This window comes from Pan troglodytes, chromosome 23, assembly GCF_028858775.2.
Source record: "Pan troglodytes isolate AG18354 chromosome 23, NHGRI_mPanTro3-v2.0_pri, whole genome shotgun sequence".
Lineage (NCBI taxonomy): Eukaryota > Metazoa > Chordata > Mammalia > Primates > Hominidae > Pan > Pan troglodytes.
In genome coordinates this window covers 37,429,655-37,450,778 of record NC_086016.1, presented here as the reverse complement: position 1 = coordinate 37,450,778, position 21,124 = coordinate 37,429,655, and the positions used below count along the sequence as shown (strand labels likewise).

Sequence of the window (21,124 nt, the reverse complement as noted above, 5' to 3'; positions counted from 1 at the left end):
TGTGATTAGTGTGCTCTGTGCAGGGCAGGAGCTGGCCTCATGGAACAGCAGCACGAAGGTGCCTTGAGGAGGGAGGGATGTCAGCTGGGGAAGGCATGCATCCTCCGGGCAGGGGCGGTGGCTGGAGCCTGCCATGTGAGGTGGGAGGAGGCGGCACCTGCGTAGTGTAGCTGGGTGTTTGCTCCTGTCCTTCCGCCTGCACCATCTACAGATGCTCACCTCTCTGGTGGCCCCCAGCCCTGCCCAAAGTAGTCGCTGCCTCTGTGAGGCCAAGAAGTCATTTCTCACCAGGAGACTTGACAATGCTGCTAGCAGGGTGGTTTTCTACCTTTAATTGGGGATACAAAAGGCACCTCTCCCAGTACAAGAGGATCAACCAAGAGGTGAGCCCCAGTGCTGTGGTGCCCGGCCAGAAGGAACAGAGGAAGGATGGAGGGCAAGGCAGCGGAGGGGCAGTGGGGCCCCAGCATCCCCTGAAGCCTCACCTGCAGCCTGGGGCTGATGAGATCTCGCCCACTGCGCGCAGAGTTGCAGCTTCGTACCTGGGCCGCCGCAGCTCCTCAGGGGGCCTCCACACCTCCACACCCTACCCTCAGTGGCCAGCCAAAGCCATGGGGCCCCATGCAGCAGAGCAGGGAAGGGACAAGAGGCTCGGCAGAACTTCCACTGTGGCAAGCCTCCAGCCAGGCCTCGACTGGCAGTGTGGGCTCTGAAGGGCTCCTTGGGGCATGGGCCCGGAGCAGGGTATCACTCAGTGAAGGAGAGTCACACTGGGTCAAGCAGCCAGCCAGCCAGCCAGCCTGTCCTGGGGCCTCCACTTCTCAGCAAAGTCTGATGGTCAGCTGGGGTGGGAAAGGAGGCAGAGCAGCCAGATCCCACTGCAGCGCAGACCTGTCCACCCAGTTCATCCCACTGCCTCCACACCCCCAGCCACAGCTGGGGCAGCTCCATCTTCAAAGAGGAGGAAAAGGGGGTAACAAGCCACCCCCAAAGCAGCCTTAACACCAGAGGAGGGAGGGAGGTCCCAGCCTAAGGGTGTGAGAGCAGTGGGGACCTGGGCTGCAGGGTGCCAGACCCCACACTCATAAGGCAAACAGCATGTCATCATCTTTCTCCTGGGTCTTCTTCCGGGGCGCTGGGCCAGATGGGGGACCTGGGGGCCCCTCAGCTGAGGGGCTGGAGAGGTTGGGCAATCGGTCCGCGGCTTTGGCCCGTTCTTCCAGGAATTTGTCAAATTCTAGAGGAAGGGGAGAGGGTGAGGGTAGGCCCTGAGGCCAGAGCCCTGGGGAAAGGAGAGGGCGGGCAGGGGCGGGGACTACTACCTTCGCTGGTGACCCCCTTAGGCTCTTCCGCATCATTCCCCTGGGAAGGTAGAAGGAAAGGAGGCAGAGGTTAGCCGGGCCCCCAGTACGGTCAGCCTGGGGCAGTGGGGCTGCAGCTCGGGCCCCACTGAACCTCAGCACTGGGTCCCAGCTCAGGCTCTGCACGCCCCCGCCACCCAGGTCCCAGGACCTGGACCTGGGCTCCTCCCTGAGCCGTAGGACCTTCCTTGGGTGGCACCTGACTTCCTGAGCCTTGTGTTTTCCTTCTGTAAAATGGGGGCGGGGTGGGGGCTGAAGCTAACTTGGAGGGTTGCTGGGAAGCTGAAATGGGATAACACACAGCACGCCAAGCCCAGCACCTGGTGCCCAGTGGGACCTTGATGAGTGCTGGTTCCTTTCCTTGGAGGGTCACAAGGGGTGGGTGGTCCTCACCCTTGGGGGGGAAAGGCTGACATCCAGAGGCTGAGGGCCATTCATGCTAACACTGCAAACTAGGGAGGGAGTGAGGCTTCTGCCATCAGACAGAAAGCCTGAGTCCTTGGTCTGTGGCTTAGTCCTGGGCAGAAATGGTCTCTTCACCTGCAGAAGGCGGCTTCCGGGCCTGAAGTGCCCATGTGGGCCTTGGTGCCCAGAGACGGGGTGGCAGATGCTGCGGTAGGAGCCCTGGATGGAGAAGCTGAGTCTGGCCCTGCCCCTTCTGCTCCCTGGGAGGGTGGCAGGGCTTGGGGTCCCCATGACTGGTACCCACCCTCCTCCTCCTGGGTGCTTCCCCTTAGAGGACAGCTGCTTATCGGTCTTCTGATCTGTAAACAGGGTGGTGATGGGTTCCCTCTGCAAGTGGCTGGAGTCTTCTGAGCTACTGCAGGTAAGAGCCTGGCGCTGTTATGCTTCCTCGGTTAGCCTCTCTAGCCTGGCCTGATGTCCCTAAGGTGGGCTGACACCCACTGGGACCTCACCTTGGGAGCAGGCTCTGGGAAGCAGCCGAGAGGCTACTGTGCCCAGGACTTCTCTGGGGGGTGTGCCAAACACAAGGTGGGCAGGTGGCAGGAGATGGGGACTTTAAGTGCGCCCCTCTGCTCTCAGGGTGCTATATGCTATACAAGTCTACCGTGGCCCCATGGGTCATTTCTTGGTGAGAACAACGGGTCCTCCTGCTGTGTGGGTGAGGAGTGGGCCCCAACGTACCACGTCAGTGGACAGCCACTGCTCGATGTCCTCCATGAGGCAGGCCTGGGTGACTGGGATCTGGAAGGAAGGGCAGAGGGTAAGGCAGTGCCCTAGGTGACAAGGTGGAAGACGTGCCAGCTCAGCGCCCTGCAGCTGGGTGGCCCTGGGCAGCCTCCCACCCCAGCCTCAGCTGCCTAGCTGCCCGGACCCAGCACTGGGCCCGCTGTGCCAGGCTGTGGGCGATGGAGGTGCAGAGCCAGGAGACTAAGCAGGGGACCAGGCTCCCAGCAGCTGGAGCAGGGCCAGGGGTCAGAGGGAGCTCCTTCCCCTTGAAGAGAAGAACACCAGTTCCGACACACCCTTCGGGTAGGATTCTAGGCTGGAGGAGGGGCTTTGGGCAATGGCCTGGGGCAGGGGCTATGCTGCAGGTGCTCAGGAGCATCTGACAAAAGACACGCCAAGCCCAGGGTCAGACCCCAGGCATTTTCTCCAGCCGTGAAGGCTGGGATGGGGACATGGTTAGTGGGCCAGGGGTCCCCAGGTTCCATCCCCTGGTGTCTCTGCAGACGCAGATTTCATGATAGAAGGGGGCATAGCAGGGCCTGAGAGCAGAGGCGCGAAGTTGACCAGACAAGGCCAGGTGGGTAGACCCAGAGGGGTGGCGCTACAGATGGGGACATTTCACTTTCGGCCACAAAGACATGGGCTGTGCCACGATGGCTCCCACACAGGGGCAGGAGTTGGAGGCTTTCCTCTCTAACGGCTTCTGCAGGGGCAGACTCCAGTTGGAGGTCATGGGCACAGACTTCAGAGTGAGAAAGAGCTGGACCTAGCTCACCCCTTAACACAGTGTGACTCTGAGTGGGTTACTTAACTTCTCTGCGCCTGATTTCCCTCGTCCTTAGGGTGAGGCTAGCAGCAGTACTTACCGTCCAGGTGGCTGTGAGGATGAAATGGGATGTCAAAAGCTTAGCACAGGGCCTGGCATGGAGGAGATGCTCAAGAAACCAATAGGCCAGTTCCTATTTACTATTAATCAGTAATGGCACTAATAGCACTAGTTACTAGTGAGCTACTTTGGAAAAGACAGACAGAGTCTTTCCCCAACCAGGCCAGTTTGGTTTCCAAGCTCTGTCATCCAGCACCTGAGGACCCCCCAGGCAGGAGCAGAGCCCAGAGAGAAGGCAGGAGCCGACTTCCCAGCAGCAGTGGCAACAGCAAGTGCCCAGCTGCGCACACTGGCTCCGTCTCCCGCTCCGCTATCCCCATCGCCTCTTAGCTGCCAGACGGGCTACCTTGTCCTTGCCTGAGACTCAAGAGCAGGAACCGGGCACAGAGGAGCTGCGGAAGCTGGGCTGGCCGGGCCAACCCGGAAACAGCCTGAGCCCTGGGGTCCCGCAAGACCCTCAGCTGCCCCTCCTTGCTCCTCTGGGCCTTCTCCTGGGTCCCACTCCCTTGGACAGCAGCACGGTGCCCCAAGCCCATGCCTGGCAGGAGCCCTGCGAGCACCCCCAGCTTTCCGGGTGGCCGGGCCTGGCCCCTGCTCACCATGCCTTGTCTCACCATCCAGTCACTGAGGCTCTTCCCGCAGCCGCCTCCCATCTGGGTGAGAGAGAGTCACACTGATGGCGGAGGGACGGCAGCGCCAGGGCCACTGGAGGGCGCGGCTTCTAATAGGGGTGCGCCTTTCGGGTCAGGAGGCCTGCTGCCACTTTGGGAGGCGTGTGTGTGTAGTGGTGTGTGTCGGTGTATGTGTAGGTGTGTAAGGGTGTGTATGTAGGTGTATGAGTGTAGGTGTGTGTGTAGGTGTATGAGTGTAGGTTTGTATGTGTAGGTGTAGGTTGTGTAGGTATAGATGTATGTGGTGTGTGTAGGTGGTGGGTGTAGATGTGTGTGGTGTGTGTAGGGGTGTGTGTGCAGGTGTGTAGGTGTATGAGTGTGTAGGTGTGGTATATGCAGGAGTGTGTATGTAGGTGTATGAATGTAGGTGTGTAGGTGTAGGTGTGTGTAGGTGTAGGTGTGTGGTGTGTGTAGGTGTGTATGTGTAGGTGTAGGGGTGTGTGTGTAGGTGTAGATGCATGTGGTGTGTGTGTAGGTGTGGGTGTAGATGTGTGTGTGGTGTGTGTGTAGGTGTATGAGTGTGTAGGTGTGGTATATGCAGGGGTGTGTATGTAGGTGTATGAATGTAGGTGTGTATGTGTAGGTGTAGGTGTGTGTAGGTGTAGGTGTGTGGTGTGTGTAGGTGTGTATGTGTGTATGTGTAGGTGTAGGGGTGTGTGTGTAGGTGTAGATGCATGTGGTGTGTGTGTAGGTGTGGTGGGTGTAGATGTGTGTGTGGTGTGTGTAAGGGTGTGTGTAGGTGTATGAGTATAGGTGTGGTGTGTGTAGGTGTGGGTGTAGATGTGTATGTGGTGTGTGTAGGGGTGTGTGTAGGTGTATGAGTATAGGTGTGGTGTGTGTAGGTGTGGGTGTAGATGTGTGTGTGGTGTGTGTAGGGGTGTGTGTAGGTGTATGAGTGTAGGTGTGGTGTGTGGAGGTGTGTGTGGTGGGTGTAGATGTGTGTGTGGTGTGTGTAGGGGTGTGTGTAGGTGTATGTGTGTAGGTGTGATGTGTGTAGGGGTGTGTGTAGGTGTATGAATGTAGGTGTGTGTGTGGTGGGTGTAGATATGTGTGTGTGGTGTGTGTAGGGCTATGTGTGTAGGTGTATGAGTGGAGGTGTGGTGTGTGGTGGGTGTAGATTGTGTGTGGTGTGTGTGTGGGGGTGTGTAGGTGTATGGGTGTGTAGGTGTGGTGTGTAGGGCTGTGTGTGTAGGTGTATGAGTGGAGGTGTGTGTGGAGGTGTGTGTGGTGGGTGTAGATGTGTGTGTGGTGTATGTAGGGGTGTGTGTGTAGGCGTATGAGTGGAGGTGTGGCGTGTGTAGGTGTGGTGTGTGGAGGTGTGTAGGGGTGTGTGTGGGTGTATGAGTGGAGGTATGACGTGTGGAGGTGTGTGGTGGGTGTAGATGTGTGTGTGTGGTGTGTGTGGTGTGTGTAGGGGTGTGTGTAGGTGCATGAGTGTGTAGGTGTGGTGTGTGTGTAGGGGTGTCTGTGTAGGTGTATGAGTGTAGGTGTGGTGTGTGGAGGTGTGTGTGGTGGGTGTAGATGTGTGTGTGGTGTGTGTGTAGGTCTATGGGTGGAGGTGTGGTGTGTGGAGGTGTGTGTGGTGGATGTGGCGGCTGGTGTAGAGGGATGAGGCAGGTATTGTGGTACCCACCGGGGGGTGAGCCACAACAGCTCTGGGATGCCAGCGCCCTGGGTAGGCTGAGGCAGAGCTGACAGCAAACTAAACAAAGCTTCTCAACTCTCTCCACAAGGATCCCAGAGGCTGGGCCTCAGCAACCCCAGGACAGCAGGGCAGGTGGCTGTCAGATGGTCTGGAGGCTCCCAGTAGGGTCTGACAGGCACCCAGGTTTTAGAAACATCAGTTTATCCAACCTTCTCACATTCATCCATGGCACACACGCAGTTTCCTAGGGCCCCAGAGTGGAGGGAGACGAGAGTCCTGCTCCCAGCCCGTCACCCTGTGCCTGGCTGGTTCACCCTACTCAGACCAGCATGGGGCCTGGCACATGGCACACGGCACACAGCAGGCATGTCAGGGAGTGAAGGAACTAAAACCTGGCACACAGCATGCAATACCACCTCGTCACACGACTTGTGAGTACTGCTCTGAATCCCAGGGCGCAAACCTGGGCTGCGCACAATTGGCACTTGATTCTGTTTCTTTTTTTTTGAGATACAGTCTCACTATGTTGCCCAGGCTGGAGTGCAGTGGTACAGTCATAGCTCACGATAACCTCAAACTCCTGGGTTTAAGTGATCCTCCCGCTTCAGCCTCCCAAGTAGCTGGCACTACAGGTACCTGCCACCGCGCCTGGTTTTGATGCTGTTTTGTACTTTGCTCTTGGGAATCATGTTCTCACAGTTTAGTGGGTGAAGGCCTTACCACCAGCCAGACTCCAGCACCCCAGGAGCAGGCATTTGCTCACAGAGTTTTAAGAAATCATACCGATTTGGCAGAAGTGGCTTAAATCTCCCAGGTTATCGGAGATAAATCAGTGATAACCGGTTTATCAGCTTCTCTTTGCTGCCAGTGAAGTTGTGTGGTGCGTTTCCTCCCTGTGGGCGGGCTGCAAGGTGGTGTGGGAGCCAGGACACCTGGGCTCTAGTTTTAGTCATGCCTGAATTGCTGTGTGCCCCTAGGGAAGTGAACCCTGTCTCTGGGCTGCAGCAGGAGCAGATTGGCTGGGATTGCTGCCCACTGGGTGGTGGAGTCAACCTCTGACCACGAGAGGCCAGGTGGCCTGAGAGGGGAGCTCCTACAGCAGGCTCGCGGTGTGTCGGTTCCGATGAATCCCGACACACTGGAAGCCTGAGGCTGAGGAGGGAGACACACACCTCCACTCACTCTCCTTTGCACCTTAGGGCTTTTCACAGCTCTAAGGTTACCAGCGTGGCTTAGAAGCCAGGCAGAACAATACCTACAAGACCCTAGGCAGGGTATCTCCCTGTCCTCAGCCTCAGTTTTCTCATCTGTAAATGGGATGAGGACATGGCGGTACTGCGAAGCGTAAGTGCTGTAATACTGTAGTGTGTGCCAGGCACCATACCGAGGACAGTACACCTGTGGTTTCACTTAAGCTCTCCCTGGAACTCAGTTTTCTCATCTGTAAAACGGGATAATAACATACCCTAAGGTTTTCTGTGATGACTCACTAAGAGAGGGGATGCAAAGTGCTTAGTGCAGGCCTGGCCCGGAGCACAGGCTCAGCAAATGATGGCTTACACCCGAAAAAGGACTGGAGGCTCTGACTGGTGTGTGCGGTGGATGTGACACGGGTGTGCAACGTGCTGTGCTTGGTGGCAGGTCACACACCACACATGGGAGGTACTGGATTCTCTTGTTGCCCACTGGGTGGTAGAGTCAACCTCTGTCCACGAGAGGCCCAGATGGCCCACCCCAGCGTCCTCCACCTTGCCCTGTTCTGACTTGGGAATGGCTCCTGAGATGCTGGGAGACCCAGGAGCGGAGAGAGTGCCCTTGGGAGTCACGAAGACTTTGCCCACAGTGGACTGGCCTGGACGGTTTCCACAACTCCTCCCTCCCTGCTTTCCTTCTTTTCTTGAGACAGGGTCTTACTCCATTGCCCAGGCTGGAGTGTCGTAGTGCAATCTCAGCTCACCACAACCTCCACCTCCTGCACTCAAGCGATCCTCCCACCTCAGCCTCCTGAGTAGCTGGGACTAAAGGTGTGCGCCACCATGCCTGGCTAATTTTTAAATATTTTGTAGAGATGGGGTTTCCCCATGTTGCCCAGGTTGGTCTTGAACTCCTGACCTCAAGTGATCTGCCCACCTCGGCCTCCTAAAGTGCTGGGATTCCAGGTGTGAGCCACTGTGCCCAGCCCTCCCTGCTTTCCTAGCTCCATCCTGATCTTTCAGATTGGAAGTCAAGTCCCTCCTGTGCTCAAGACTTCCCCGCGGCCTCCACCTTACTTAGGATGCAATCTGCAGCGCTCCTAGCCGCGCTGAGGTCCTCTGGTCCCTGCTATATACCCATAGAGCTTCATTTCCTACCCCCAACCCCATGCTGGCCTCAGAAGTCCCCATGCTGCCTTGAGCCTCCTCTAGCCTCCTCGGCCCCGGGCCCACCACCCTCACTCCCCCGGACTCCCTGGACTCCCAGGTCCGGCTGTTTCTAACTGTCTCCCATGGGACCTGCTCTGTCTGCTCACTTGCTGGAGCAGAAATTCTCACACTGCCTGAAAAGCATCCAGATGCACGTTGACATGCATGAGAGAATGGTGCTTGGAGGTCTTGCCAAAGCGTGTGGGGGTTACCCACAAAGTGTGCTTGGTGCTGGACAAGTGGCTGTCACTCAACACACAGTCAAGGAACTAAATGGAATTCAAAGAGCACCCTTGCATTTCTCCCCGCCGCTTTAGGGTCCGCTCTTTTATTCCTCTCTGCCCACACTCCTGCAGATTAAAAGTCTCTAGAGAGGCAGAGAGGAATACTATTGAACGGGCTCTAACTCCATGTAAAGCTCCCTAAATATATCCTCTCACACTTCTATTATAAACAAGTATAGGTGCTAGGATAAGCCCCAATGTACAGATAAAGAGACTGAGGGTCAGAAAGGCCAGTCATTTGCTTAAGGACACATAGCTGGTAACCGGTAGAGCTGGAATGTGAAGCCCGGGCCACTGGTCTCCAGTTTCTTTCTTTTTTTTTTGAGACAGAGTCTTGCTCTGTCACCTAGGCTGGAGTGCAGTAGCACAATCTCTGCTCCCTGCAACTTCCACCATCTGGGTTCAAGCGATTCTCCTGCTTTAGCCTCCCGAGTAGCTGGGATTACAGGCATGTGCCACCACGCCCAGCTAATTTTTGTATTTTTAGTAGAGACGGGGTTTCACAATGTTGGCCAGGCTGGTCTTGAACTCCTGACCTCAGGTGATCCACCCGCCTCAGCCTCCCGAAGTGCTGGGATTACAGGTGTGAGCCACCACGCCCGGCCTGGTCTCCAGTTTCAAGTCAGGCTCAGGTCTGAATCCTTGCTTGTGGGCTTGGGCAAATGGCCTGGCCTCTCTAGCAGTTTCCATAGCTATAAACTGGGAATAACCACACTAGCCAAAAAGAACCGACCTGACGGCCAAACGAGGAAGGGCCTGTGGACGTGCTGGGCCAGTGCTTGGCCCACAACGGCACCCAGTGGGTGAGCATTCCCTCACCTCCTTCAGGAGGGCCCCAGGGTGGCAGGATGGCCCCTCTGCTTACCGCGCCAGTGCTCTGCTGCCGGGCGTCCAGGGCTCCAGCCAGGCCGTCTGTTGCTTGGGGGGCTTCGTATTTTACCCTGAAAGAGAGACCACCAAGCCATTGGATGCTGTCCTTACCGATGGCTGATGCAAGAACGGAGCGGGCTGGGGGGCACAGATTGACGGCTCCCATCCTCCAGGCCTGCCTGGAAATGGTGAAAAGGGTCTCATTTCCTGCCTCTGGAAATTAGGATCTGACAAGTGACCTACATGACAGACAGCAGCAAAGGTTGGAGAGGTTAGGGAGGGTGTTGCTGGCCAAAGACTGAGACCAAGACCACCAATGGCTATGACCAGGATTGGCCAAACTCAAGAGACTGAGAAATAGCTCCAGTGCCCGTAGGCTCATGGAGAATTCCCAGCAGACCCTTTCTTGAGCAGGTCTTGTTTCCTATTTTATAGACTGTGGTTGTGTATGAGGTCGTATTTGAATGGGGGATTCCATTCTGCTGCTGAAAACACATCTATAAACTGCTGGGTGAGGTGCCATCTTGTCTTGCACTGGCTCACCAGCACAAAGATGACTCTGCCCCCACCTTGTCTCAGCAGCATGGGAGGTGGCTTGGTTACAGCTCTTCTAAATGTCCTCTGGGGGGTGCCAGCCAGCTAGGCAGGGTGGGGAGGCAGGAACTGGGAGGGCACGCAAGGCTGATGGGCTGGGAGCGGCAGAGGCTGACCCCGCCGTTGCTGGGCAGATGAGGAGAGGCAAGGAGGGGTATGTTGTGCGTGAGGTTAAGTCTCCTGGGGAGCAAGAGAATAGCCTGAGTGAGAGGAGAAGCTGGCTAAGGAGGAGAGGCGGCTATGGTGTCTTTCCCAGCCGCTGCAGTGGGGGTGCCCAGGGCAGGTGTTGGGGACCCAGCCCTGTTGCAGGGAAAGAGCCCTGTTATTCTCGCCCTGAACTGCCGGCAAACAGGACTTCAGCACTGGCTCAGTGCAGCTTTGAGGCAAAGAAGTAAGCCACAGAATTCTGGTCACAAAGGGAAAGGCCTGCAATTCCTGTTAGGAACAAGGCCACCTGACACACTAGTGAAGCGGGGCTGGTCTAACTGTAGGCTTCAGGAACTGGGACTGCATCACATTTAACTCTTGCAATACCAACTTGCTTTCTGAGGAATGGAGTAGGCTGGCACTGAAAGGGGCTTCTTGAATATGACCCCCAGTTCCCACGCAGTCATTTTGAAGAGTGCTGCTGTCTGTTCCTTCCCACCAGGGGCAGAGTTTGCTGGTGGAGTGTGACCACTAGCTGGGGCATTCCCTGGTTACACGGCTCCCATCCATGGCAAGTGGGCCAGTGACTACGGCAGGGCCCTGCTGGAGCCAACCTTAAAGCCAGTGGCGGGGGAGGTGGGGCGTCAGGTTGCTGACTTCTGACCCAGAGAAGGCCTGCTAATTGAGGGTCTGGAGGTGCTTGTTGCTGTCTCTAAGACATGCTTGGCGCATTGTGGGCAAGGCTGAAGAAGCCATGCCCAGCCCCAGAACACGCAGAAACCCACGATTTCCCTTCACTCAAAACAACTATCTGGGCCAGGTGCAGTGGCTGAAATCCCAGCACTTTGGGAGGCCAACGCGCGCGGATCATGAGGTCAGGAGATCGAGACCATGCTGGCTAACATGGTGAAACCCCGTCTCTACTAAAAATACAAAAAATTAGCCAGGTGTGGTGGCGGGCGCCTGTAGTCCCCAGCTACTCGGGAGGCTGAGGCAGGAGAATGGCGTGAACCCAGGAGGTGCACTCTGCAAGCGCCACTGCACTCCAGCCTGAGAGACAGAGCGAGACTCCGGCTCAAAAAAAAAAAAAAGAACTATCTGCCCTTCCTAAGCTTAGCTCCTCGCCACCCCTGCCCACACATGGCCCTGAAGCCCAGCTGTCCCTGAAGGCCATGCCTGTGGTGGTGGAGGGCCAAGCACTTCCCTGGAGGAAGCCCGCACCTCCTGCACTGGGTGGTGACCCCTGGGCCAGGGCCTGCTGCCCCCTGCCCAGTGCAGGAGGGTGGAGGGTCACTCCTTAGGTGGTCCCAGTGGGGCTGGTGGGCAGGGGCTGGACCTGGGCCACTGGGGTGACACTTGTCTAAGTGCTCCTTGTAGAGAAGGCCTCTGTGTACAGCAGCACTGACGAAGATGCGGACAAAGCGGGGGAAGGACACCCCTGCCTTTGTGAAGGCCTAGCCGAGGCGTCTCTGCTGTGGCTCGCCCAGAAGCCCTGCTACTCCTTGGCATTGAGTGGATGGGACTGGCTGCAGGAAGGCTGTGACGGTGCCAGCTGTGGTCAAGGCTGGAGCAAAAACAGCGGCTGATAAGGAGCTGGTTTCCCTGCCAGCCAGGGCAGAGCTGGTTGCAGGCTGGTGTGAAGTGGGGAGCCAGGCAGGTACAGGGAGGAGCGGGCTGGACACCAAGCTGGCAGAAAAGGCCAGTCAGGTGACCAGAGCTGGAAGATCCACCAGAAGCATTTAAGGGGGCCAGCCAGGCAGGAGAACAAAGGGAAGACGAAATGGATGCTCAGGTCCATGCCTGACCCTGCTGGATGTTTTCTGCCAGGGTGGAAACCAAGCCCTGGGGAGGGCCTGCAGGAGAACCAATGGCCTGAGAAGGTGCATGATGTCATTTCAGCTGTGCCCAGCTGAAGGCAGTTTCAAAGATGAAAATCTGATAAGAAAAAAAATCCTTCCTGTGCTCCCTCCTGCTCATGTTAGAATAAAATCAACTGCCTCTCTGTAGCCCAGTGGGCCCCACCACCCTCTCAGCATCCTGCCCCCTTCCCTGTGTGAAGAGCATCTTTCCCAGCTGCTGTGCAGGAGCCAGGGCACCTCTCTCCCGCCCTGCCTCTGAGCCTTTGCACATGCTGTTCCTAGTGCCTGAAATGGCCTTCCTATCACCCAGCACCTGGTCCAGCTCTGAGTACCCTCCGCAGAGTTGCATGCTCCCTCCTCTGTGTCCACAGAGCCTGGTGACCCCTCCAGGACAGCACTTAGCCCTTCACAGCGGTGGTCCTGGTGCATGTCACTCTCCCGTGAGACTGCAGGCCCTAGAGGACAAGTTCCCTGTGTGCTTTTCCCTGTCCCCCAGGGCCTGCTCCCCAGAGGAAGGACAGCGCAACAGCAAACCTCAGCCAGGCTGGTGACCAGGGCGGCGCCAGGGTTCTCCAGTATGGCCAGCAGTGTTGCCTGCTGGGACCTCTGTGGACAGGCCTGTCTGGCTGCAAGTCCCATCACACTCATTAGCTTGCCTTTGCAGGGTAGCCTCGGCAGCACCCCTAACTCCATGGCAACAGCTGCTGGTCCCAGGGTACCTGGGCTTAAAAGTACAGACTCTGCCCAGACTAAAGAAAGATACAGCTAACAGCCAGGGCAGCCCTAAGGACCTAGCAGGCTACAGCCTGGACCTGGATTTGTGGGTGTGGAGAGGTTATCCCTGGGCTCTCTGGAGGCCCATTGACAAAGTTCCAAAAGACACCAGAGTGACCGCTGAGGAGCTGAGTGGGGTCAGTGGGAGGATCCCATAATCTAGAACTTTCCTTAGCTATAAGAATCCTGGCTGCCCACAGCTCAGCCCTGGGGGTCATAGTGGGCAAAAGGCTGAAGAAAACATCAAGCAGACTGTTCCTCTTACAAGCCTGTATGGGGCCAGTTTTCCCGCAGGTCCTGGCAAGGGGTCGGACCCTGGTGGACACACTCAGGCCATGTGCCTATGCTGCTGAAAGTACCCCCTGAAAATGCATGGTGCACAGGGAAGGGCAGAGCCCCAGCTCTGGGGCAAGGCTGACAGAACCTGCTTAATCTTCTCTGGAAATTAACGGTGGCTATGGAACAACAGAAAAAGACTTGACTTGAAAGTCCCTGAGGATTTATCAGGAAACTTCCCTGCTCCTGGAGGGCTTACTATGCGGTACACAGTGCAGGGAGGGGGGCGGTGGGTGGAGACACTGTGTTTTGGAACCAGACAGCCCTAGGCTCCTAACCTAGTGCTGCCAAATATTAGCTCCTTGACCTGGGGCAAATGAGCCTGCCCCTCTCTGTGCCTCAGTTTCCCCCTCTGATCAGACTATGTAAGATTCTGGCATACAGTGGGTCATTAGGCTCCCCCTCCCCCACCCAGCATGGCCTGTGGGGAACGCAGTCTGTCAACTGACCACAGGGCTCCCACGCCATGCTGGACTGACTTAGGGGATACTAAGGGGGTGCTTACTAAGCAGGGTCCGTGTGCCCTTCCTCATGGTGTGCCACCATAAAACCGGGTTCCAGAACCCCGAGAGCCACCCAAACTGCAGGGGACCAGGGCAGGGCCAGGCCACTCACTCTTTCCGTTGGTCAGCCAGTGAGCTGCCCCGTGTCAGCGCAAACATGTCAAACTCATCTTCCAGTCGACCAGAGGCCTCCAGAGACTGCAGGCCAGCTCTCACACTGCTGGAGCCCAGGTCTGCAGGGACAGAAAGGCCACGTGAAAGACCCATCCACAAGCTTGTGTGTGAGCTGCTGCTGAGCTACCTGCTGCCAGGCCCAGGGCTTGGTGCTGGGGAAGTGGCACGTGTGGGTGGGGGAATGTGCGAGGCAGGCCACCTGCTGCTGGCTGTGGGGCCTTGGGCAAGCGGCTTCCTCTTTCCAGCTTTAGTTTACTCACCCCTCCTGGGGCTGCTGTGAGCATTAGAGAACAGGCAAAATGCTATCCATTGATTCTGCTGGGGAAGTGGCTGGGCAGGAGGACAGTAATCAGATGGGTAGTCGACTTTTTCAAAAAGTATAGCATTAGTGATGCAAAATGGGGTGCTAATGATTTCCTAGGGCTTGGCATGAAGCAGACAGTAAATTATATTAAAACCTATCACAGTGATAACAGTGACAATGGCCAACTACTCAGCCAGAGTGCAACCTGGGCCTGGCATGGTCTAAGCGCTTCTCATACACGAGCTCCCTACTCCTGTTACAGAGGAGGAAAGAGAGGCTCAGGAGGTTTAAGGAACTTGCCCAAGCTCACGCAGATGATTGAAGCCATGGAGAATTCAGTGTAGAGGGCCAATCCTAGGACGGTGGGATTTCTGAGATCCAAGGCGGCTCAGGACTTGTGGGGCTGCCAGGGGCAGTGACCCCGAGTGCCCCACCTTGCAGCAAGATTCAGCCTGGGACCCCAGCAAGATGGGGTCCAGACTGACATTCTGCTGTGGGTATATAACAAGGGCACCCCCAAAAACTGCAGGGGTGCCCACAGTACCATAATGTACCCTCAGCTGGAGCCCTCCAAACCACACTTACTCATTCCTGCCAGCTGGGATGAGAGGTTGCCGGTGGCTGCTGGGTCAGGGTCCATGTCGATCAGGTCAGCTGCCGGCTCGGCCTCACTTGGGGCCTGGTGGGAAGGGAGATGCCCTGATCATCCCCGCTGTCTGCAGCTTCGTTCCTTTCTGCCCCAAGCACTGGGGCTTGCAGGCTTTGCCCAAGGATCTGTCACCAGGGCCCCAGGAGCTAGGACTGGGCATCCGGGAATTTCCTTCCTCCCCTCTGGCTCCAGCTCAACTGGACTCCCTGGGAGGTTGGGGAGACCCTGGGGCATCAGGTGGTGGCACAGCCTTATTTACCTTAAAGGGACAGGGACATAAAAAGTTAGAAGGGGATTTCTCTATGGGCCTGGATAAGACAGCACCACCCTGTCCGGTTTACTGGGGGAGGGAGGTGAGAATGGCACTCCTTCTTCCCATGAACAGGGCCTGATCTAGTCACAGAAAAGAAGACTTTTACCTTGGTGGTCTGGCCTGTTCGGAACCGTTCAAACCTACAAGATAGAAAAGACACGAGTTATGGAGACAGACTGAGACAGGCCCCCACACACAGCCAGGCAAAGCTTTTCAAACTGTGGGTCTCAACATCAACACGGTGGGTTATGATCAGGGTGATGACACATCTGGTGTGCCCTGGACAGATCCAGTTCATGCCTGCTGTCCCTGGATAACTAGCAGTGCTCCTATTTCCCTTGCAAAAGTGTCCCAATTTGGATGATCAATTATAAGGCAACCTTAGTCATGAGTATCATGAAACAAATAAACAGGAATAGGTTAGAACAGCAAAGAAAATAGGAATGCATGGCACGCAGTAAAGGTAAGGACTGTCTTATGAAACTTGTTTCAATTACATATTTTTGTGTGTGTGTGTGTTAGTGGCTCTCTTCAGTGCTGTAAGAAAGATACACGTATCTCTAATCTTGTTTTATGGAGCTACTTAGGGGCCGGTGTGATAGATCGAGAAGACTTTAGTCTGGGGTCTATTCGAGTTGTGGCGTTGTCACTTATCACATGACCTCGGGTAAATTATGTTCCTTCTGAACTTTAGTCTGCTTGTCTAGTATCTGTAGACACCTGCCTCCCTGAAGTGGTGAAGCCCAAATTAGGACATGGGTATAAGTGACTGCGAACTTGAAAGCACAGTCAGATATTAAGCCTAATGACTGTGGATATCCGAGGGTACCAGCTGCTACCAGATGGGGCCCCTCAGTCACCTCACAGCCCATACCCCGAAATGGCAGGGAAGAGGCCTTTCATTCCACTGGGCCAATGAGCAGGAGAAGCTAGGCAGACGTGACCTGCAGGGTACCCCCCACTTTCCACTGATTTAGAATCAATCAGTGAGTGTCTTTTGATGGAGAAAGATACAAAAAATGAACAAGAGGCTGGAGGAGGCTGGAATAACTCATGTCAGTTATCAGACACCCTGGACTGCTAAGCGCTTTACAGACACTGTTTCATGGACTCTCAGTTATGCCACAAGCCTCATTTTACAGATACAGAGGAGGTGTGATGGGCACACAATTTCTGCAGACCCAGCAATCCTTCTCCTTCTCTTTCCTTTTTTTTTTTTGAGATGGAGTCTTGCTCTGTCGCCTAGGCTGGAGTGCAGTGGTGCGATCTCGGCTCATTGCAACCTCTGCCTCCTGGGTTCAAGCAATTCTCCTGCCTCAGCCTCCCAAGTAGCTGGGATTACAGGCACCCGCCACCACCTCCGGCTAATTTTTTTGTATTTTTTAGTAGAGACGGGGTTTCACCATGTTGGCCTGGCTGGTTGCAAACTCCTGGCCTCAAGTGATCCTCCCGCCTCAGCCTCCCAGAGTGCTAGGATTACAGGTGTGAGCCACTGCGCCCGGCCCTTCTCCTTCTTTGGTAATAGCACCTAAGTACTCTCTAGAGGAACTGCTTCTCCCCCATTTCACATCATCCCGCTGGGGCTGCCATCAGAGGGCCCTCTCCCATACCCCAGCTGGTAGGCACAATGAAGCTCAGCCAATCCAAGTCTCTCTTGGGGATGTGACTCTTGAACAGAATGATACAAGGTGGGCAGGTGGGCATGGTGGCTCATGCCTGTAATACCAATGCTTTCGGAGGCCAAGGAGGGAGGACTGCTTGAGGCCAAGAGTTTGAGACTAGCCTGGGCAACACAGTGAGACCCCTGTCTCTGCAAAAAGAAGAAAAAAAAAAGAAAAGAAAATTAGCTGGGTGTGGTGGTGCATGCCTGTAGTCCCGGCTACCTGGCAGGCTGAGGTGGGAGGACTGCTTGAGCCCAGGAGGTTGAGGCTGCAGTGAGCTGTGATCATGCCACTATACTCCAGCCTGGGTGACAGAGCAAGATCGTGCCTCAAAAAAAAAAAAAAAAAAAAAAGGTGGACAGGTGTTTGTGGACAAGTGTTTGAGCTGATGCATTTATTGATGGCAGCACCCTGGGGAGATGATCCAGGAATTTCTGCTCCTGAGACATCTGAGCTGCCCTGGGATCCATCTTTCTTGTTCTGTTGGGAGACATCAGTTTCACTTTTCTCTGGATTCTGAAAGCTACCCATTTAATAAAGATTATTATCCTAACAAATTCTTTTTCTGCCTAAGTTAGCCAGAAATGTTTTGTGTAGCTTGCAGCAGTGAAGTCACTTGTCTAAGGCCCCAGAACCAGGAAGTGGTGGAGTGAGTGAGGACACACCAGGCCAGTCTGGTTGCAGGGCCATGCTCTCAGCTGTGACCTGTGACCATCTCCCAGGGGTGGACTTGGGCACAGGCAGCAGCACTAACCCTGGAAAGGAGATGCAGGGTGGCTGGAAGGAGGGGCCCTCATAAACATCCTGGAAGAAGACAGCTGAGGGCACAGGCCCTTAGGAGCCTGCCTTGTGTTTGAGAGGAGGACGAGAGAAGGCTCAGATGGCATGAGACCAGGAGAACAGGGAGGAAGGGAAGGGAGAGGGTTGGGGCAGTAGGCCAGAGGCCAGGGGAGGTGCTGGGGCTACCGTTCATGGCGCAGGAACACATTGTTGAGATTGTCATTGACGATGAGCAGCTCCTCTGTCAGCTGCTCATTGGCGATCTGAGGGATGAGCTCCAGGACCCGCTGCTGCATGGCTCGGCACGTGCGGTTGAGCTCCTGCCAGGAAAGGAAGTGAGGCAACCACAGTCACATGACTCAGAGTGAGGCCATCTCTTTTTTTTTTTTTGTGAGACGGAGCTCTGTCGCCCAGGCTGGAGTGCAGTGGTGCGATCTTGGCTCACTGCAAGCTGCGTCCTGGGTTCATGCCATTCTCCTGCCTCAGCCTCCCAAGTAGCTGGGACTACAGGCGTCTGCCACCACGCCCGGCTAATTTTTTTTTTGTAGTTTTAGTAGAGACGGGGTTTCGCCATATTAGCCAGGGTGGTCTCGATCTCCTGACCTCACGATCTGCCTGCCTCGGCCTCCCAAAGTGCTGGGATTACAGGCGTGAGCCACCGCGCCTGGCCAAGTGAGGCCATCTTTATTGCATGGGCCTCCAGCCCCTGCACAAGCCTTGGAGGAGGGTGAGGTGCCCAAACTGGACTTCAGGGTTCCACGGAACAGCTTTTTGGGTTCTACAAACATGAACTTGAACTTCACTTCCAAGTGTTAGATGCTAAAATTTAATCCACAGGAAACCATCAACATGTCCAACTGTGCTGCCAGTTTAACTTGGCTTCGTGCAGATTCCAGAATAAAGGTTGTGCCACCATCTTTGCTTAGTCAAAAAAAAAAAAAACTGAGTCTGCAAAGGGGGCTGGCTGAACAAACCACAACTTCTGGGGGTATGCTGTGATTTTTGCAACCAAAGCATACAGAATGAACTAGATGACTGCAACCATTAGCCACAAACCTCGATTTCGAGTTTTTGCCTCACTTTTCTCACTGCCTGATTTTTTGTCTTTTAAAACAAACTTTTAGCTTCGGAATAATTTTAGATTTACAGAAGAGATGCAAAGATAGTACCACAAGTTCCCATATACCCTTGACCCTGGCTTCCCCTTAGTCTGGCATTTGTCAAAACTGGTAAACTACTATTAAACATTAAAACTGGTAAAATACAATTAACTAAACTGTGGACTTTATTCAGGTTTCACTAGTTTTTCCTCTAATGTCCTTTGTTTGTTCTAGGCTCCTACACTGCATTTAGTTATCACGTCACTGACTTTTAACCACTAGGTGTCATATTTAAACTTACGAAAAATAAAAAAATTGGCTACACCCGGTGGCTCGTGCCTATAATCCCAGCACTTGGGGAGGCCGAGGCGGGTGGATCACCTGAGGTCAGGAGTTCAAGACCAGCCTGGCCAACAAGGTGAAACCCGGTGTCTACTAATAATACAAAAATTAGCCGGGCATGGTGGTGTATGCCTGTAATCCCAGCTGCTTGGAAGGCTGAGGCAGGAGAATAGCTTGAACCCAAGAGGCAGAGGCTGCGGTGAGCCGAGATCGCGCCACTGCACTCCAGCCTGGGTGACAGAGCAAGACTCCGTCTCAAAAAAAAAAAAAAAAAAAAATCAAAAACCATAGCCATATGGGTTTTCATTTTTAAGACTGGTCAATTATTTCTTCAGGTACCTGCCACCAGGTGAAGGTGCCTGGGTCCTGAGGTCCAGGGAGCTGCCGGGCATTGCCGACTGTGGCCTCGCGCCAGCACGCCTTTCTCCTGGAGGCAACGCTGAGGCTCGGCACTGCCCAGTGTTTATTTTGGCTGTTATGTGGACCCTGTCCCCCGCCCCCTCCAAGGTCAGGCCTCCGGGATTTCCTCATCGCCCTTAGCACAGGGACAGGGCGGGTGCCTTTCAACATCCTGTGGGCTCCCCTCCTGCTCTTATGACCAAGCACACGGTGGCTTTGCTTCTGCTTCCCTGCTGGCCCCTCTCAAGAGCAGAAGAGCAGCACTTGGAGCCAGGCCCCTGGGTTCAAATCGCAGCTCTGCTACTTATCAGCCATATAACCCTGGACGTGTTATCTGATCTCCCTATGCCTGTTTCCTGACCTGGAAAATGGGGGTGGTGAGGATTACGTGAGCGATATGAACCAAGTGTCCACATATAGCCCGGGGCACGGGAAGTGCCCAATGCATGGGAGCTGTCCTTGCGTCCACCTTGCTCAGCCTTCTGAGTCCCCAAACTGCTCACATCTCATGGCCTTGGCTTGGGGCGTGCGAGGCTGCCTGCGCAGTCTTCTCTATTCCGGAGCCCTTACTGGGTTTCAAGTTTGTGTATTCACTGGACTCTGAGGCTACTCCTTTTCTCCCCACCCTGCACCACCAAGTGAGGACCCCTGCAGAGTCACCTCGGTCAGGCACACAGACACGGTGGCGAGGAAGACACAGCGCTGCCCTCAAGGAGCCTGAGGCCTGGTGGACGAGCAGTAGGAACTCGAACAGTTACACGAAGCGCTCTGTCCCCTCATGGATTCTGGTGACTCCTGGGCCTTGGGAATTCCTAGCTCTCTTGGTGCCTCTATGACTGGCCTCCATGGGGAGGGTGCTTTTCGCCAAATTCAGTGTCCCTTCTGCTCCAGTGACCCCCAATCTGGGCTGGGGCCGTGGGAATACCATGTGACACCCGGGAGCAGGAACCACTAGCTCCACCTGCCTTGGCTCCCCAAGACCAGTGGCTGGCGCATCTCAAGGCTGGCACCACCCTCTCACACCTGCCTGCTGAGTCTCGGATTCTGAATGGTGTAAATCTCACCTTCCAGCTTTTTCTCAGGACCCTTTACTGGGTGCTTTACTCTGTACCAGGCACAAGCCTGCGTGTTTTTCATGCAATACCTTATTTAACTCACATCAAACTTGTGCCATGAAGGCTATTGTTAGAGCAATCTTACAGATGAGGAAACTGAGGCCAGGGGGGCTACTTTGTTCAAACCAGAAAGTGGTAGAGCTGCGATCTGATTCCAGTCTGATGGCGTCCAAAGTCCCTGGTGGTAACATGTCCCCAACTGTGACCAAGGAGTATGGAGTAAGCCATGAAGACTGTCATGAGGATTGGGAAAGAATGCATGTGGGCAGCTGGGCAGGAGTCATCTGAGCCCCAGGGGGTGGTGCCACCTGCTCACCTGCAGCAGCTCCAGGTCTGCGGGCTCGGCCTGGGTGGGCACCAGCTCTGTCAGCATCTCCGACATCACCCTCACGTTCCCACTCACCATCTCCAGCTCACTGCGCAGCTTCCCAATCTGAAACACACGGTTGATCGTGGTGAGAGAAGCCAGGGGTCTGGGGCCCATGTCACTCACAGGGACAGAACCCAGTACCACCAACCCTGGGTGCAGCACCAGGGAGCCGACCTCCCAGCAGCCTCTCTAGGCAGCCTCCCTCCTGGCTCCCAAAGTGACAGCTCTGCACTAGAGGCCTGCCCCACACCTTCTACAGACCCCTCACAGAGGCGATACCAACCGTTACCATCTCCACACCGGAATGAGCCACCACGTGTGGCTGGAAGACTCCAGCATCTCCTGGGTCTAACACAGCAGCTAACAAGGCCCTGGAGGGTGGCTCCCCACAAGG

At 55.3% G+C, this 21,124-nt stretch overlaps 1 protein-coding gene across 4 annotated transcripts in view; it reads right to left on the bottom strand.

Moving 5' to 3' along the window:
• Positions 1–309: 309 nt before the first annotated feature.
• Positions 310–21,124, bottom strand: part of TOM1 (target of myb1 membrane trafficking protein) — a 50,956-nt gene continuing 30,141 nt past the window's right edge. For 2 of the 4 annotated variants that reach the window (XM_001155008.7, XM_063807707.1), the window contains 9 exons: positions 20,677–20,793; positions 17,591–17,724; positions 15,070–15,103; positions 14,587–14,680; positions 13,636–13,756; positions 9,306–9,381; positions 2,508–2,567; positions 1,323–1,362; positions 310–1,237 (listed from right to left, as the gene is read on the bottom strand). In XM_001155008.7, coding sequence (XP_001155008.5) covers positions 1,083–1,237; positions 1,323–1,362; positions 2,508–2,567; positions 9,306–9,381; positions 13,636–13,756; positions 14,587–14,680; positions 15,070–15,103; positions 17,591–17,724; positions 20,677–20,793 — 831 coding nt within the window. In that variant the 3' untranslated portion in view covers positions 310–1,082. Of the gene's footprint in view, positions 1,238–1,319; positions 1,363–2,507; positions 2,568–9,305; positions 9,382–13,635; positions 13,757–14,586; positions 14,681–15,069; positions 15,104–17,590; positions 17,725–20,676; positions 20,794–21,124 lie in introns of all 4 variants that reach the window. The other 2 variants (XM_009438260.5, XM_016939068.4) reach the window with 1 other exon arrangement.